Source organism: Myxocyprinus asiaticus, chromosome 30, assembly GCF_019703515.2.
Source record: "Myxocyprinus asiaticus isolate MX2 ecotype Aquarium Trade chromosome 30, UBuf_Myxa_2, whole genome shotgun sequence".
NCBI classification, from domain to species: domain Eukaryota; kingdom Metazoa; phylum Chordata; class Actinopteri; order Cypriniformes; family Catostomidae; genus Myxocyprinus; species Myxocyprinus asiaticus.
The window spans coordinates 45,143,713-45,160,423 of NC_059373.1; the positions used below are offsets into that span (position 1 = coordinate 45,143,713).

At 37.8% G+C, this 16,711-nt stretch overlaps 1 protein-coding gene across 3 annotated transcripts in view; it reads left to right on the forward strand.

Moving 5' to 3' along the window:
• The first annotated feature begins 4,329 nt into the window (after positions 1-4,329).
• LOC127421057 (importin subunit beta-1-like) overlaps positions 4,330-16,711 on the forward strand; it is a 120,087-nt gene continuing 107,705 nt past the window's right edge. The window contains exons 1-2 of one of the 3 annotated variants that reach the window (XM_051663789.1): positions 4,330-4,618; positions 6,476-6,534. In XM_051663789.1, the coding sequence (XP_051519749.1) occupies positions 4,579-4,618; positions 6,476-6,534 (99 nt within the window). In that variant the 5' untranslated portion in view covers positions 4,330-4,578. The remainder of the gene's footprint in view (positions 4,619-6,475; positions 6,535-16,711) is intronic. The other 2 variants (XM_051663788.1, XM_051663787.1) reach the window with 2 other exon arrangements.

Below are 16,711 nucleotides of genomic sequence, written 5' to 3' on the forward strand. Positions count from 1 at the left end.
TGGAGCCCCGCAAGGCTGTGTTCTCAGCCCACTCCTCTATTCCCTATACACACATGACTGTGTGACAACACACAGCTCCAATGCCATCATTAAGTTTGCTGATGATACGACGGTGGTAGGTCTGATCACTGACAATGATGAAACAGCCTACAGAGAGGAGATGCACACTCTGACACACTGGTGTCAGGAGCACAACCTCTCCCTTAACGTCAGTAAGACAAAGGAGCTTGTCGTGGACTTCAGGAGAAAAGAAAAAGAACACAGCCCCATCACCATCAATGGAGCACCAGTGGAGAGAGTCACCAGCTTCAAGTTCCTCGGTGTCCACATCACTGAGGAACTCACATGGTCCGTTGTGGCCATTGTGAAGTCTCATCAGCGCCTCTTCTTCCTGAGATGGCTGTGGAAGTTTGGAATGAACCGCCACATCCTCACACGGTTCTACACCAGCACTGTATCTCCAACTGGTACGGCAATAGCACCGCCCACAACCGCAAAGCCCTGCAAAGTGTGGTGCGAACTGCCAAACACATCATCGGAGGTGAGCTTCCCTCCCTCCAGGACATATATACCAGGCGGTGTGTGAAAAAAGCTCGGAGCATCATTAGAGACTCCAGCCACCCGGGCCATGGACTGCTACCATCAGGCAGGCGGTATCACAGCATCAGGACCCGCACCAGCCGACTACATGACAGCTTCTTCCCCCAAGCAATCAGACTTCTGAACTCTTGATCTCCCACGATCAAAATACATCAGCACTGCACTTTATTACTCTTATATCTCACACCAGACTGTTATAAATTATGTTGGGCCTCATGTATTCAGATAGAAGACAAAGGCAGGCCTAACAGTCATAAAACCTAACTCAGCCCCCACACATTCCATGTCGTAAATTTTACTGATAAAAATCGTGCCAAAATCAAACAAAGGGAGTCCAAAACAGACTACAAATCCATGAAGCCTTGCTCACTAAAGGATCGAATTCTCAACTCCTATTGGATGAGGCACACAACAGAACGCCCCTCAAACATGACATCATCAGGAGTTCAAATAATTCTGAAATGCTTCCAGAATTTGCTTCCAGCGACTTAGTTCACCGAATACGGACGCAGCTTTTTGCTGCTCTCCGGTGCAACCTCGTGGCACAAGGAAGTAATGTCCGATCTGAAACTGTAGCCATACAATCTCCATCTCGCTGGACGAGTTGAGATTACTCTGTGTTCAACCGAACACTCTAACATATCCAAAGGAGTCCACTGAGCAATCCGCATCTTCATCCGTTGGCCTACAGAAGTGAAGAGATTATAGATTTCTCTTCCATCTTCAATCAAGTCGACATTTCTGAGTTCTCCGCCAGCCCGCCAAGAATCAACAGCCGTACCGCCCGCCGACAGAGCGAGGAAACGGCCTCCCGTCATCACCCGAGCCTCAAGGAACCGGGTCAAAGTTAAAGGACGGAGGAAAACACATTCTACCTGTGTCCTCATGCGATTCAAGTAAGAGGTTTACGTCTGGGCAGAGATAGAATATTATAGCGTGTTATTCTTGTGTTTCAAGGTTTTTGCTTGTACAGTTTATGGACCGCCATGTCCGCTCATGTTCCATATCTAATCATGTCACTGTTTAGTTTGTAGTTGTAAGTCAGAAGTTTATTGACTGCATTGTATTAATTATTAATTGATATTACTGCATAAATAAACTTTGTTTATATTACAAAAAGAAGTGTTTTGGTTTGTTTTGCATACGTCTGTGTCATGCTGACGGGATGTCAGTGCTCGGATTCAAACCTTCATTCATTGTTTTTTTCCCGAAAATCGATATTCTTCGGATGTCGATTTTCCTAAGAAAACAATCTAATGTTGAGACTGTATTACTATTTGGTTATTAGTCCCTAATTCTAGGGTGGTGCCCCATCAATGTTAATCCTTATTAATACTGCATTGATTTTTGATGATTGTTGAATTTGAATGATTAATAAGCAAGTGTTAATTTTAATTAATGTTTCATCGATGTTAACAATTAACGATTATCTTTGATAATTGTTGATTTTTTTTTTAAAGGATTAAAAAAGCTAACATTGATTCTCATCAATGTTCTATTGATTTTAATAATTAGTAATTATCTTTGATAATTATTAATTATTGCTAATAACCAAACTTGCTCCTAAACGTAGCACACTACATTTACTGGAGTCCCATATGAGGTTTTAATTAGTTAGATCCAATTAATTAATTTAAATATTGATTAATAACTACAGAAATAATTATTAATTATTTCTGATAGTAACACTGATCTAAACAACCAGTAAAGCCCTACAATTATATTATTATTATATTATATTCTCTCTTAACAACACACTGGCAACTTACTATCAACTGACAGCCTAAATGTCAACACAGTATAATACAACCTACTGTACATTTTATATATACTATATATATACTTTTTTTTTTTATTGTATAATGTGTATTCTATATTGTGTGTATTGTATACTGTACAGTGTATGTTATTATTTGTATATTGTGTTGTGTGTAATTATGTGTATATTAGACTTTAAATTTGTGTTGTGTTAATCTGATGTTATTGTAAACTGGTATATGTCTCATCACTGTCACGACTACTATGTTGCTCGGAACTGCACCCAAGATTTTCACACACTATTGCACTTGTGTAATGGTTGTGTGACAATAAAAGTGATTTGATTTGAAAAAATTGTTAACCAATAGTTAATATTACTAAAGTAATATTGTAGTAGTAACCATGGTTAATTGCATGGTAACTATGGTTTAACTAAATACCATGGTTAAACTACAGTTACTGTAGTGAAATGGTTAATTTTTGTAAGGGTAAACAAAACAAAAGTCTAAACTCATTTTCTGTTTAGGCTAAAAAAAATAATAATGACGATTTATGACTAAAAATATTATTTTAAATTACCCATTTTATCCCAAGTAATCGCAAAAAAATACATTTAATAGAAGTATCGGTATTGGTATCAGTATTGACGATATTGGACTTTAAATTATTGCTATCAGATCGCAAAGAAAATAAGTGGTATTGCCCATCCCTACTAAGATAGTGTGACAGGGTCCAGCTTGACCAAAGAGACACAGATCACCCTAATGGTGACATTACACCAAACAACTATTTGCAACAAAGCATAAATAATACAACAAAAGAGCTAAAACATCTATGAATTCTTTATAACAATTATTTAAATTCCCCAATCTGTTCCCTCTGACCAAGGAAACATAATTAAAGCAGCAAGGGATTGTGGGTATTCCATGTAGCCTCAATTTTGTACTCAATATTTTGAGTTATTAACACTTCAAATCTTAAGTCTATGGATTTTTAAGAAAAATAAGTTCAATGAACTTAAATATTTGAGTTATGAGTCCAAAACTTGACATTTCAAGTAATACTTACTTAAGACAACTTGATTTTTACAGTAATGACAATTTACAGTGTACAAATCACTAACATACAGTAGTATGGGGTGTGGAATCTAGCCAAGCAGAGCCTCTTGATTTCATCATCTCATGAAGTGATGCAACTTTCAGGAATTATGTTGAGGTAGGCCTACTTTATTACAGTATATCTTTTCTAAAGGTAATTATTATCATATTAGTTATTAGATTAGTATAATGCCAGATTTGTTTCCCTTCAAAAAGTGTTATTAGAATGAACTGTCCACCTGCCTGGAGTCAGAGAAGATCTGTGTCCTTAGACTTGTCTCAAAACCTGCAGAGCTGCCTACCAAAACAGCATTTTGTATGACCGCAAAAATGCTGCATAGGTGGCAGCTCACTAGGTTTTCAGACTATTATGCTTAAAAACTGCTGTCTTGTTGGGCAGTTTAGTAGGTTTTGAGATTGTGATGGCCAAAATTTCTGTCTACAAAGGCAGCTCACGAGGTTTTGAGATGCGGCCATAGCAGAGATGATTTTGTTTAATAGCCTCCGCCGCTCTACCATAGAAGAGAGCGTAACGGTCAACTAGCTTGTTACGACACCGTTTGCGGAAACCTTTACAAACGAACGTGGGTGCCGTAAACTGACACACACCTGTCGCAAAAAACTTCTGTGATTTCTCTTTTCAAACAGCACTCTAAAATAATTTCTTGGTGTAAAACATCTAAAACATTAGCTGAAATTCGGTCAGATCATTAAATGATTAGCTGTGTCCTCACAAAAGCAGTTTATTCAGATTACTGATGCATCTCCTCCATTAACATCCATTCTAAAAGAACGGCCTCTGGTTTCCTCGTCAGTGTCCCGCCAAGTTACGCTAACCTTAAAGACTTAAACTTGGCAGAGGGGTTCTGGCAGTTGTCGTGTGACGATGGGAGGAGACTTTTGCGACAGTTCGTGATATCGTTCCGCTGGCGGAAATTCCGCGCGGCCTTTTCCTCGCTACAGCGGCAAATGAGAAGAAGCGTTTAACTGCGCGTGCAGACACTGAGAAAGTCTTCATCATTACCACGCGTGTACGTGATTGTGATTTTATACAACTGGTTCTCCTCATTCCTGCCCTCTCTCGCGCGTCACTGCAGATCTCGTCGCGTTTGCGCGCGTCAGGATGGAGCTGATCACAATCCTCGAGAAAACCGTGTCTCCAGGTACACGAGACTCGCACTCCACACCATACACGTATACACGAACTTTATTCACAGAAGTGTCACGTATTCACATGTGTGGTGAGAGGGTGACAGTTTAACTTAGGTTGTGTGTGTGTGTGTGTGTGTGTGTGTGTGTGTGTGTGTGTGTGTGTGTTAGCTGGCGGCTAATGCAACGAAGGCCACGCGCGTCTCTCTCATACACAGACACACACATGTTGTGTGGACACATCTGTTGAAACGCACACTTTCATTGATCTGACCCTCATCATCTGCACTAAACACACACACACATCATCCGTTAAACATCATGTGTCCGCGTGTGTATCGTGTAAGTGTGTGTTTGCCGGCCTGTGTAGTGGGCGGCCGTGTGTTTCACTCACACGTCACAAATAATGTGATTTAAATAAGTAGGTTAGTCCGTTAGGGCTCTTAATTAATCATATTTCAGCACGTGTACTTCCATTGTGTCGTTTATCGCGAGTAGGTTTGTATTGGTAAAGTTTGCAGGTTAGCATGCTAGTCAGGAAGTGGCTAGCTGTTAGCATGATTAGCAGTCAGTCATTTGATCTGCTTTAGAAAGTCCATCAGTTTAATGTTGATTTGGACTTGATTGCTTTGTCGTTGTTTGAATAATTATGAAATAAAACATCGGAGTAAATGGCATGTTTATGGTTGTATTACTATTAAAGTGTGGTACTAATGAGTTTTTTTTTTTTTTTTTTTGCTGTAATGAAAGAACTAGGCACATAGTTAAAAACACTAGGGATTGGCAATACTATTTATTTTATTTTCGATCCTATACCAAGTACTTTTAGGCCGATATCGATACCAATACTGATACTAATATTAAATTGAAGTTTTACGAATTCTTTGGATAAAATTAGTACCTTTATTATTACTTAAATGTAGTAATAGGGCCTAAAGAGAAAATTATTAGGTTGCTTTGTTTATGCTTTAAAAATGAGTTAGTATAAGCCACATAAAAACTCTCAAAATTAACCATAGATATTATATGGTTACTATTACTAAAACTAAGTTACCATATGGATACTACAGTAATGCTGTAGTAAAACCATGGTTAATTGTATCAAAACCATGGTTACTGCCAAAAAACATAGTAGTCATGGTTAATACAATATTACCACAGTAAGTCCATGGTAAGATTTCATAAGGGTATCATTTATTAACGAGGATTACAGAGCATTAACAATGTTTTATCAACTCTGAATTTAAATAAACCTGTAAAAATAGTCAAACAAGCCCATTAAAATACATGTCACATCTAGATTTGTCATTAGCCTACTCTGAATAACTCCAGATGCTGTTTTTCTGTCATTACCTCAGGAAAGCACTGCTCACTCTTTGAACGAGTGCTATGACTTTTCAGTCATTTTCCCTTTCGGGTGAGCGCTGTCTGTGAATGCTTGTGTATTTTAGTATTTCTGCATGTCAAGATGAGCAGAAGAAAAAATGGCTCCGGTGCCATGCAATTATTCGCTAATAATTCTTTTTTTTTCCACTTCGAAGCTTATGATATGCATTAATATTCAAGTAATCTAAATAATAGGATCACTTGTTAAAAAAAAACAAAAAAAAAAAACTTCAGAATCTGTATTTTTTATGTGAGGATAGATATTTTTGATACCACATCAGTATCGGAAGTATCAATACTTTAGTATCGATCTGCCCATTCCTAAAAAAACACACTAATATAATACTATGCAAGCTGGTGATGTGTGTAAAAGTTGACGGGCAGTGGTCATGAGGCCCGGGAGATTTGTTAAGATGGGTTCATGGATGTCATGTGTGATATAGTGTTAAATAATGATGATTGTCTGTGATTGAATTGATTTTCAGATCGGAATGAGTTGGAGGCGGCGCAGAAGTTTCTGGAGCAGGCAGCCATCGAGAACCTGGTGAGAAAAACAGCAGCAGACTTCTACTGTCTGCAGTCATGTCTGCCTTCAGTTACATACTATTGTCTATCTGCATTTATTGCCTTAAATGCAGATAGACAATAGTTGTGTGTAGTTGAAAATGGCAAGTGGAGAAAACAAGATGCTGATAGATAGGGCTGCTCGATTGTGGCAAAAATCATAATCACGGTTATTTTGATCAATATTGAAATCACAATTAACATGATTACTCAGTGACTTTGGAAACATCATGCATTTATTGAATAATAAAAAAAAAACATTATATAGTAAGCCATGTCACAATGTGTAATTCTGAGTAATCCAGTCAGTGAATTAACTACTTTATAAATAAATTCCATCTTTATATAATTTTCTCTTTATTTACAACTTGACAAACATAGTCAAAGTAAAAAAGTGCCACATTTCAGTCTGATGAAGTGCACTAATCTTTTTATTTTATTATTAGGGGTTCAAGCCCAAAGGGCTAGAAACCCTGTTGTTTTTGTAAGGATTTTTATTAGGGGCCGAGCACTTAAAATGTGTAGGCACCTATTGTAATCGTTAGTGTTCTTTTTATTTCTTCTTCCACCATTGAGTCTATTGCAGCCCAGAGAACCGTATGCAGGAAAGTTGTGAAAATTGGCACAGAGTGCAGTCTGAACATTAACTGGAGCAAATTTGGAGTCTCTAAATTAAACCCTCTAGCGCTACTAACTACCCAAAATTTCACACGTGTAAGTGCTAGAATCAAAATTCCGCCATTTTGAATTTTTCGAAAAACCTACTTTTCAAATTCCTAGACCGTTTGTCCGATTTGCTCAAATTGAATCAGATCATCTTCAGACCAGGCTGACAAGAAGTTATGGAACTCAGGTTGTTTAGTCAAAAGGTTCTTGAATAACGTGCAAAAATACACCGCCAAATTGGACGTGAGGCTATATCTCCGCAATGCTTTAGCGTATTCACACCAAACTTGGTGTGTGTTAAGGGTACTTGCACAGTTTCGACACAGCGTCACCTAGTGGTCATGAGATGTGAAATGCATATTTTAGCTTATAACTTCTGAACGGTTTAGGACAAATTTAGTCTTGTTAGATTCTGTGCGGGATGTCGAGTCGAATGATACTAAATTTTCCTATATCGGCCATTTTGAATTTTGTTGTAAAATGCTTTATTTTCCAAGCGAATTGACATATCGTTACAAAACTCGTTATGTGTCATTGGCACAATGGCCTGAAGGTACTCAAAGTTTTGGGTCAGCGCCACTTTCTGGTCAAAAGTTATACCAAATTTTCATTAAATGCTAATAGCTTTTGATTACTTTGCTATTGACATTAGATCAGACTTGGTAGATTCTGTGGGTCGTGCTGAGAACGTGGATACCAATTATGCAATGATCGATTGAACTTCCTGTCCGCCATTTTGAAATCCTATAAAAACCTACTTTCAAACTCCTAGAGTGTTTGTCAGATTTTAACCAAAATGGAATCAGACCACCTTTAGACCATGCCGACAAAAAGTTATGGATTTCGTGTTGATAGACCAAACAGTTTTCATTCAATTTGATGGCACGGTGCCAGAATGGTTATCAGGCTCTATCTCGGCAATGCTTTGGCGTATTGACATGAAACTTTATACGTGTCATGACTGCACCTTGACCACACCATATCAATTTGTTGACAGCGTCACCTGTTGGTCAAAAGTAATAAACTTTTATGTCCCTTTGTAACTGATAATATTCATGGTTTTTCAACCATTTAGCCTAAAATCATGACCAGATTGCTTTAATTACTTATTTTTTTGCCATTGTTGTGCCTAATAATGGTTGACGTGCTTGGCCCCGTAATTGCTGCTTGCAGCTATATTTATTTTTCTGCCCTAAAACTGATCGTGCAGACCAAACCGAAACTTTGGGGATAGGTAGTACTCCTCCAGTCTACAACAGCTCAAAGTCTCGCACCGATCAACCTCACGGTGGCGCTACAGTGATCAAAACGAGAAAAAAAAAATCACATTTTGGGCCTTAAGGGCTAGAGATAAAATTCTTTTTTTCCAGTGATTCATTGTTCCATGTCGAAGAGTTTTGTCCATTGTCAGATTTTTGCTCCGCCCCTTTGTTTTCCCGCTACTTTGGATTGTTTGAAAAAAAATAATGCTAGGCCGTGCGTCCAGTCAGATCCAAACCAGTGCAGAAAGATTCAGCAGAGTCCCAATATGATAAGTTGTTAAAGGATTTTTGAAATTGATTCATCATTAAACAGTATGCAAAAATGTATGTAGTGGGCGGGTTCACTTTTACTTAAACGGTTATAACTCTTGAACGAAATGAGATCACCAAATTTTGGTACACATATGTATGGAGTCATTCTAAGGACACCCAAAAACAATTGTGCATCTCCACCTCTTGGTGGTGCTATAATAGTAAAAAACGTAAAAATGTCTAACTATGGAACGGTTGGACCGATCGACTTGAAATTTTGCATGCAGTGTCTGTGTCTAAGGTGCCATCCAGGTCTGAGTACAGTCACTTACCTTGAAAAACATGGCCGCCATCAACAAAAATATCTTTCAGCCGATATTTGAACTAGTCCTAGTCCGTTGACCCGATTGGAACCCAACCAGTGCAGAAAGATTCTCTGGAGTCCCATTATTAATAATTATATATAAAAAAAAAAATTTACTTGTGATTCAACATTGGAAAGCTAAACAAAATGTAAATAGTGGGCGTTTAAATAACTGTTATTTAAACAGTTATAACTCTTGAACGGAATGAGATTTTTTTCACAAAATTTGATACACTTATGTATGGGGTCATTCTGAGGACACATGAAAACAATTGCATACCTATGCCTCTTGGTGGCGCTATAACAATCAGGAATGTAAAAAATACCATATCTGTGATACCTCACCTGATGTTTCTCAAAATTAAGGCACTTTAACATTGTTTTAGTTGCTTTCAGGCTGTCTAATTAATACTTAATATCTGTTGCATGTGAACTTAAAGGCTTGAACCCCGCTAATCGCTGCTTGCAGCTATATTTAGGGGTTCAAGCCCGAAGTGCTGGAACCCTATTTTTATTTATTTTTGTAGGAATTTCTTATTTTTCTGCCCTAAAATGTCTGGGCGTCAGAGACTGTACACCGCAGAGACCCCAAACTTGGTGCGACGGTTCATAATCGCACCCACTACTCAGGCTACACAAAGTTTTGCTACACAAATTTTTCAGACACTAGGTGGCACTATAATAAGGTGGAACCTGGAACCGTATGGGCTAGAATCAAGTTTTTTTTCCCTCTGAATCCTTGGGTCAAACTCTAAAAATAATGTTATTGGCAATTTCATTTCCGCCTATGAAATTTTTCCACCATTTAGATTTTTTGAAAAACCTACTTTTTGTAACTCCTAGGATGTATGTCTGATTCGCACTAAATTTTGTTTGTATGTAGCATGGACCCTGCTGACAAAAAAATGATCAAAAGAATTATAATTCGTCAAAGCGTTGCAAAGATATAAGCCAATGAGATGGTCAGACGTCCTCCATTTTTTACGAATTGACCTATATCTAACAAATGTAATGAAAATTGATACACAGACATGACATTCTGAGGCTGCATGCAAAGTTGCGTCAGATTTCACCTATGGGGGGGCGCTACAAATAATAAACATTCCTAACTCCACAACCGTATGATCAATGAAGTTGAAAATTTGTATGCTGCTTGTATTTCACAAATGATTACATACTCCAATATCACTTAGACAAATAAAAAAACATGGCCGCCAGCAGCCAATCAAATTTCAGCAGCTAGTAAAGTCAAATATGAATGGCCGACCATTACAAAAATTGAGATATTCATACATTGTGTCGAAACGAGGCAGCGTTCCAAGTTTTGTGAGAATCGGCCACAAGGTGGCACTGTAATAAGCAAATGTATGTTTGTGTTAATAATTCTGTATCCATGTGGACTAAAATCTAAATTCTTGTTCCATCTGAATCCTTGATTCAGGTCCTATGAAATGTTTATCTCTGTTTTATTTACATCTCTAGAGTGTTTGTCATTCTAATTTTCTGAAAAACCTACTTTTTCAAACTCCTCCTAGGGCGTTCATCGGATCTTCACCTAATTTTGTGTCAGCTCTAGACCATGCTGGCAAAATGTTATCAAAAGAATTTTGATAGGTAAAAGTGTTTTGAAGATATAAGCCTATGAAATGCCTGGGAATTGCTCATTTAGACTAATTGACCTATATCTGCAATACGCAAAGCACAAACTTAACGAAACTTTGTGTACTTTGATAAAAGAACCGTTTGAGGATGCATGCAAAGTTTTGACTAATTTCACCTATAGGGGGTGCTACAACTAAATATCTGCATGCAAAGTTTCTACCAATTTTGCCTGTAGTGGGTGCTACAACTAAAACTGTTATGACTGACTTGTATCCTTACATTTCTTGGGATGTGGAAAGTGCAACAATACCATATTTACAATGGTTTGCCCTGTAGCCAGTTGCCATTTTGGATTTGGCATGAAAATATATGATTTTATTTAATTTCATACATTTTTGTCTCAGAGTATGTATTTGGTGTTTTATGCACACCACTAAGCAGTTTCATTTGAGTCAGCAATGTACAAATACACAAACTGTGTACCCAGTTGAGCTGATAATTTAGATATTAAATTGTTTTAGGTTATAGTCTGTTATATAAAAACGTTGCACATTAGAGGTTGAACACAACAGTTCACAAAATTACATTGTTTTATAAGTTAGAGGGCCACATATGTTTATTATAGAAATTAGAGCCCGACCGATACCAATTTTAGAGAGGGAAAATTCACAGATTACCGATATGGTGGCCAATATGTTTAATTTTTGAGCTGGAATGAAAACAGACCTTTTCTATGTGGATTTTTCACCGATTTTGCACTGATATTACTATGCAAAGGTACTCGGAAGGCTGTTTTCTTAAATATTTTTTATCAAAGAATATTTGACATTATTATTATACATTGTAAACAAATTCTAGAAATTAACACTTAGAAAATAAAGAATAAATAAAAATACAATAAATAGCTAAATAAACATCAGTATTGTTGGTATAAGTCAATTGCTGACCATTAAAATAAAGAAGAAAATAAAATAAACATCAGTACTGTATGTTTAGTATCAGTCAATTGCTGACCATTTAAAGAATAAATAAAAATACAATAAATAGCTAAATAAACATCAGTACTGTTTGGTATCGGTCAAATGCTGACCATTAAAATAAAATAATAAATGTAAATAAAATAAATAGATAAATAAACATCAGTATTACGGTTTAGCATCAGTCAAATGCTGACCATTAAAATAAAGAATAAATAAAACTGATGGAATAAAAAAGCAGACTCATTTAATGACATCAATGAGCTCATGTTTTGGTTGACAGGCATCAGTCCTTTCGACATATATGATGTTGGCATTTATACTCATTTACATTTACGAGAGAGAGAAAAACTTAAGCGGCTCTTCAGCATGAAACCGATCTAACGGTGCCGTTTTTAGGGTGTGTCTCCCGGTGTCAAGTTTCAACACATTCAAAATATATACAGGTGCATCTCAATAAATTAGAATGTCGTGGAAAAGTTCATTTATTTCAGTAATTCAACTCAAATTGTGAAACTTGTGTATTAAATAAATTCAATGCACACAGACTGAAGTAGTTTAAGTCTTTGGTTCTTTTAATTGTGATGATTTTGGCTCACATTTAACAAAAACCCACCAATTCACTATCTCAAAAAATTAGAATACATCATAAGACCAATAAAAAAAACATTTTTAGTGAATTGTTGGCCTTCTGGAAAGTATGTTAATTTACTGTATATGTACTCAATACTTGGTAGGAGCTCCTTTTGCTTTAATTAATGCCTCAATTCGACGTGGCATGGAGGTGATCAGTTTGTGGCACTGCTGAGGTGGTATGGAAGCCCTGGTTTCTTTGACAGTGGCCTTCAGCTCATCTGCATTTTTTGGTCTCTTGTTTCTCATTTTCCTCTTGACAATACCCCATAGATTCTCTATGGTGTTCAGGTCTGGTGAGTTTGCTGGCCAGTCAAGCACACCGACACCATGGTCATTTAACCAACTTTTGGTGCTTTTGGAAGTGTGGGCAGGTGCCAAATCCTGCTGGAAAATGAAATCGGCATCTTTAAAAAGCTGGTCAGCAGAAGGAAGCATGAAGTGCTCCAAAATGTCTTGGTAAACGGGTGCAGTGACTTTGGTTTTCAAAAAACACAATTGACCAACACCAGCAGATGACATTGCACCCCAAATCATCACAGACTGTGGAAACTTAACACTGGACTTCAAGCAACTTGGGCTATGAGCTTCTCCACCCTTCCTCCAGACTCTAGGACCTTGGTTTCCAAATGAAATACAAAACTTGCTCTCATCTGAAAAGAGGACTTTGGACCACTGGGCAACAGTCCAGTTCTTCTCCTTAGCCCAGGTAAGACGCCTCTGATGTTGTCTGTGGTTCAGGAGTGGCTTAACAAGAGGAATACGACAACTGTAGCCAAATTCCTTGACACGTCTGTGTGTAGTGGCTCTTGATGCCTTGACCCCAGCCTCAGTCCATTCCTTGTGAAGTTCACCCAAATTCTTGAATCGATTTTGCTTGACAATCCTCATAAGGCTGCGGTTCTCTCGGTTGGTTGTGCATCTTTTTCTTCCACACTTTTTCCTTCCACTCAACTTTGTTAACATGCTTGGATACAGCACTCTGTGAACAGCCAGCTTCTTTGGCAATGAATGTTTGTGGCTTACCCTCCTTGTGAAGGGTGTCAATGATTGTCTTCTGGACAACTGTCAGATCAGCAGTCTTCCCCATGATTGTGTAGCCTAGTGAACCAAACTGAGAGACCATTTTGAAGGCTCAGGAAACCTTTGCAGGTGTTTTGAGTTGATTAGCTGATTGGCATGTCACCATATTCTAATTTTTTGAGATAGTGAATTGGTGGGTTTTTGTTAAATGTGAGCCAAAATCATCACAATTAAAAGAACCAAAGACTTAAACTACTTCAGTCTGTGTGCATTGAATTTATTTAATACACAAGTTTCACAATTTGAGTTAAATTACTGAAATAAATGAACTTTTCCACGACATTCTAATTTATTGAGATGCACCTATATATATATAAGGATATTAAAATGAATAAATGTCTATTTTTCCAGCCTGTTGTATTAGTATGTATCACCCCTCATTTATTTTAGATACAGTTCCTATATATTATTATTTACACATTAAATCTACTTTTATTACGTATCCTATTCTAATGTCTGAGATCGTCAACCAATATCTTATAACGTGGCTTGTTGAGCTCGTTGCCAAGGAGAACGTATGGAGGTTTCACGCCATCCACTGCGGCATCCACGCTCAACTCTCCACGCGCCCCACCGAGAACGAACCACATTATAATGATCACGAGGAGGTTACCCCATGTGACTCTACCCTCCCTAGCAACTGGCCCAATTTGGTTGCTTAGGAGACCTGGAGTCACTCAGGATGCCCTGGGATTCGAACTAGCGAGCTAGCGAACTCCAGGGGTGGTAGCCAGCGTCTTTACCACTGAGCTACCCAGGCGCCCGAGATTCCAGTCGTTGCATTTTACAAAATGTAATTGTTCGGATGAAGGGGTACCAAGCTGTGAATCCTGAACAAAACAGTTTGGTGAATACATGTTTACACATTAGCTTCCACTCAGCTGACAACAATGAAAGTAGCTACGTGATTAGCTAGTTAGCTCTGTTCGTTGTCACAGAGAGTAAAAGATGGACTTTTACTTTTCAGCACTGTATCTCACCAACTAGGCAACAGCGAAGCATGAAATCAACACTCACCAGACACAATTCACCGCACCGTTGTCTGCTGAGCTGCAAAAAGATGCTCTGTTTACCTTTCAATCTGTTACATTACTGACTACACTGACAAACTATAGCTGGCTAACAGCAAACAGATGTGATAAACATGAGTGACATGGTTTTTTATTAACTTTCCAGTATGTATTTCACAAACTAGTTATCAATTTAAAAAGAGATCGCTCAAATCCACACCGTTTAACTCCGCTCTGTCTGCAGAGCCACCGTCAGCTCAGAGTCAGCTCTGTAAACAATGGAGTTGGAGCACGCTCTGCTGGACAAACTATGCTATGACACCAATTCTAAAGTATTGTTTTCTGCATTATATGTTCTGAAAAAAGTTTTCATATCTGCAAAATATACACCGATACCGATATATCGGTGAAAGGCTAATATCGGCCAGCCGATATATCGGTCGGGCACTAATAGAAATACATATTTGTCTAAAAGTGCTTAAGATAAATACTTGTGGACTTAAAAGTTTTGAGCTGCAAATTGTGTCTACACATTGGTTACCGACGGCTCATACACAGTGTATGCACACTATTTATTCTTTCAAATTTGACTGTTATGGTTCCCAAACCTGCTTGGACCCTGATAATTGCCGCTTGCTGCTATATTTATTATTATAGTTTTTCTGCTTTAAACTGATCGTGCAGACCGTACTGTAAGGCCTAGAGACTTGAAACTTTGAGGAAAGGTAGTACTCTAGTCTACAACGGTGCAAAGTCTCACCCCCGATGACCTCACGGTGGCGCTACAATGATCAAAACAAAGAATTCACTTTTGGGGAAATAACTCTTGGGCCGTAAGTGCTAGAAACAAAATTATTTTCTTGTGATTCCTTGCGTTTTACCCCCTGTCAAATTTTTGCTCCGCCCCTTAGTTTTCCCACTATTTTGGATTGTTTGAAAAAAATGAAAAACGAACTCGTCCTAGGCCTTTTGTCCAATCAGATCCATACCAGTGCAGAAAGATTCAGCAGAGTCCCAATATGAAAAGTTGTTAAAGGAATTTTGAAATTGATTCATTACACAGTATGCCAAAATGTACGTGGGGGGGGTGGCACTTAAACGGTTATAACTCTTGTACGGAATGAGATTTTCTACACTTATGTAAGAGGTAATTCTGAGGACACACGAAAATTGCCTCTTGGGGGTGCTATAATTGCAATAACTATGGAACTGTTTGTCCGATCGACTTGAAATTTTGCATGCAGTGTCTTTGTACAAGGTGCCTTCAAGGTCGATGAGGACAGTTGCGTATCTTTAAAAACATGGCCGCTGTCGACCAATCAGCTTTCAGCAGCTTTTATATAGGGTTAAATAAGGCCGATCGGAACTAAAAAGAGTTAGTCTAAAAAAAAAGATTACTTTTTCAAACTAGTCCTAGGCTGTTCACCCGATCGGAACCAAACCAGTGCAGAAAGATTCACTGGAGTCCCAAAATGAAAAGTTATTAAAGGAATTTTGAAATTGATTTATCGTCAAACGGTATGCCAAAAAGTTTGTAATGGGCATGGCCACTTTTACAAAAATAGTTAACTCTTGATCAGAATCAGATATTGTCAACAAATTTGGTACACATGTATGGAGTCATTCTAAGGACACACAAAAACAATTGTGCATCTCCACCTCTTGGAGGTGGCACTATAAAAGTAAAAAAACGTTAAAATGGATCTAACTATGGAACGGCTGGGCCAATCAACTTGAAATTTTGCATGCAGTGTTTGTGTCTAAGGTGCCATCAAGGTCTATAAGGACAGTCATATACCTAGAAAAACATGGCCACCATCAACAAAATCTTTTAGCAGCTATTCAATCTAGTCCTAGTCCGTTCACCCCATCGGAAACCAATCCAGTGCAGAAAGATTCTCTAGAGTCCCATTAATAATAATTTATCAAAGTTTTAACCTTCAATTCGATGTTGCAAAGCTACACCAAAAAATAAGCTGTGTGCTTTGCCACTTTTATTTAAACAGTTATAACTCTTGAATGGAATGAGAGATTTTCACAAAATTTGAGACACTTATGTATGGGATCATTTGGAGGACACATGAAAAAAAAATTATACCTTTGCCTCTTGGTGGCACTATAACAGTCAGGAATGTAAAAAATACCAAATCTGTGTGATACCTCAACTGATGTTTCTCAAAATTAAAGCATTTTAACATTGTTTTAGTCATCTGACTTGGAAAAGCCAACCTTCTGATATACTATTTTAATTTATTGTTATTAGTGTTGCTTGTGACGCAAAGCATCACTATTATAATCTCACATACTT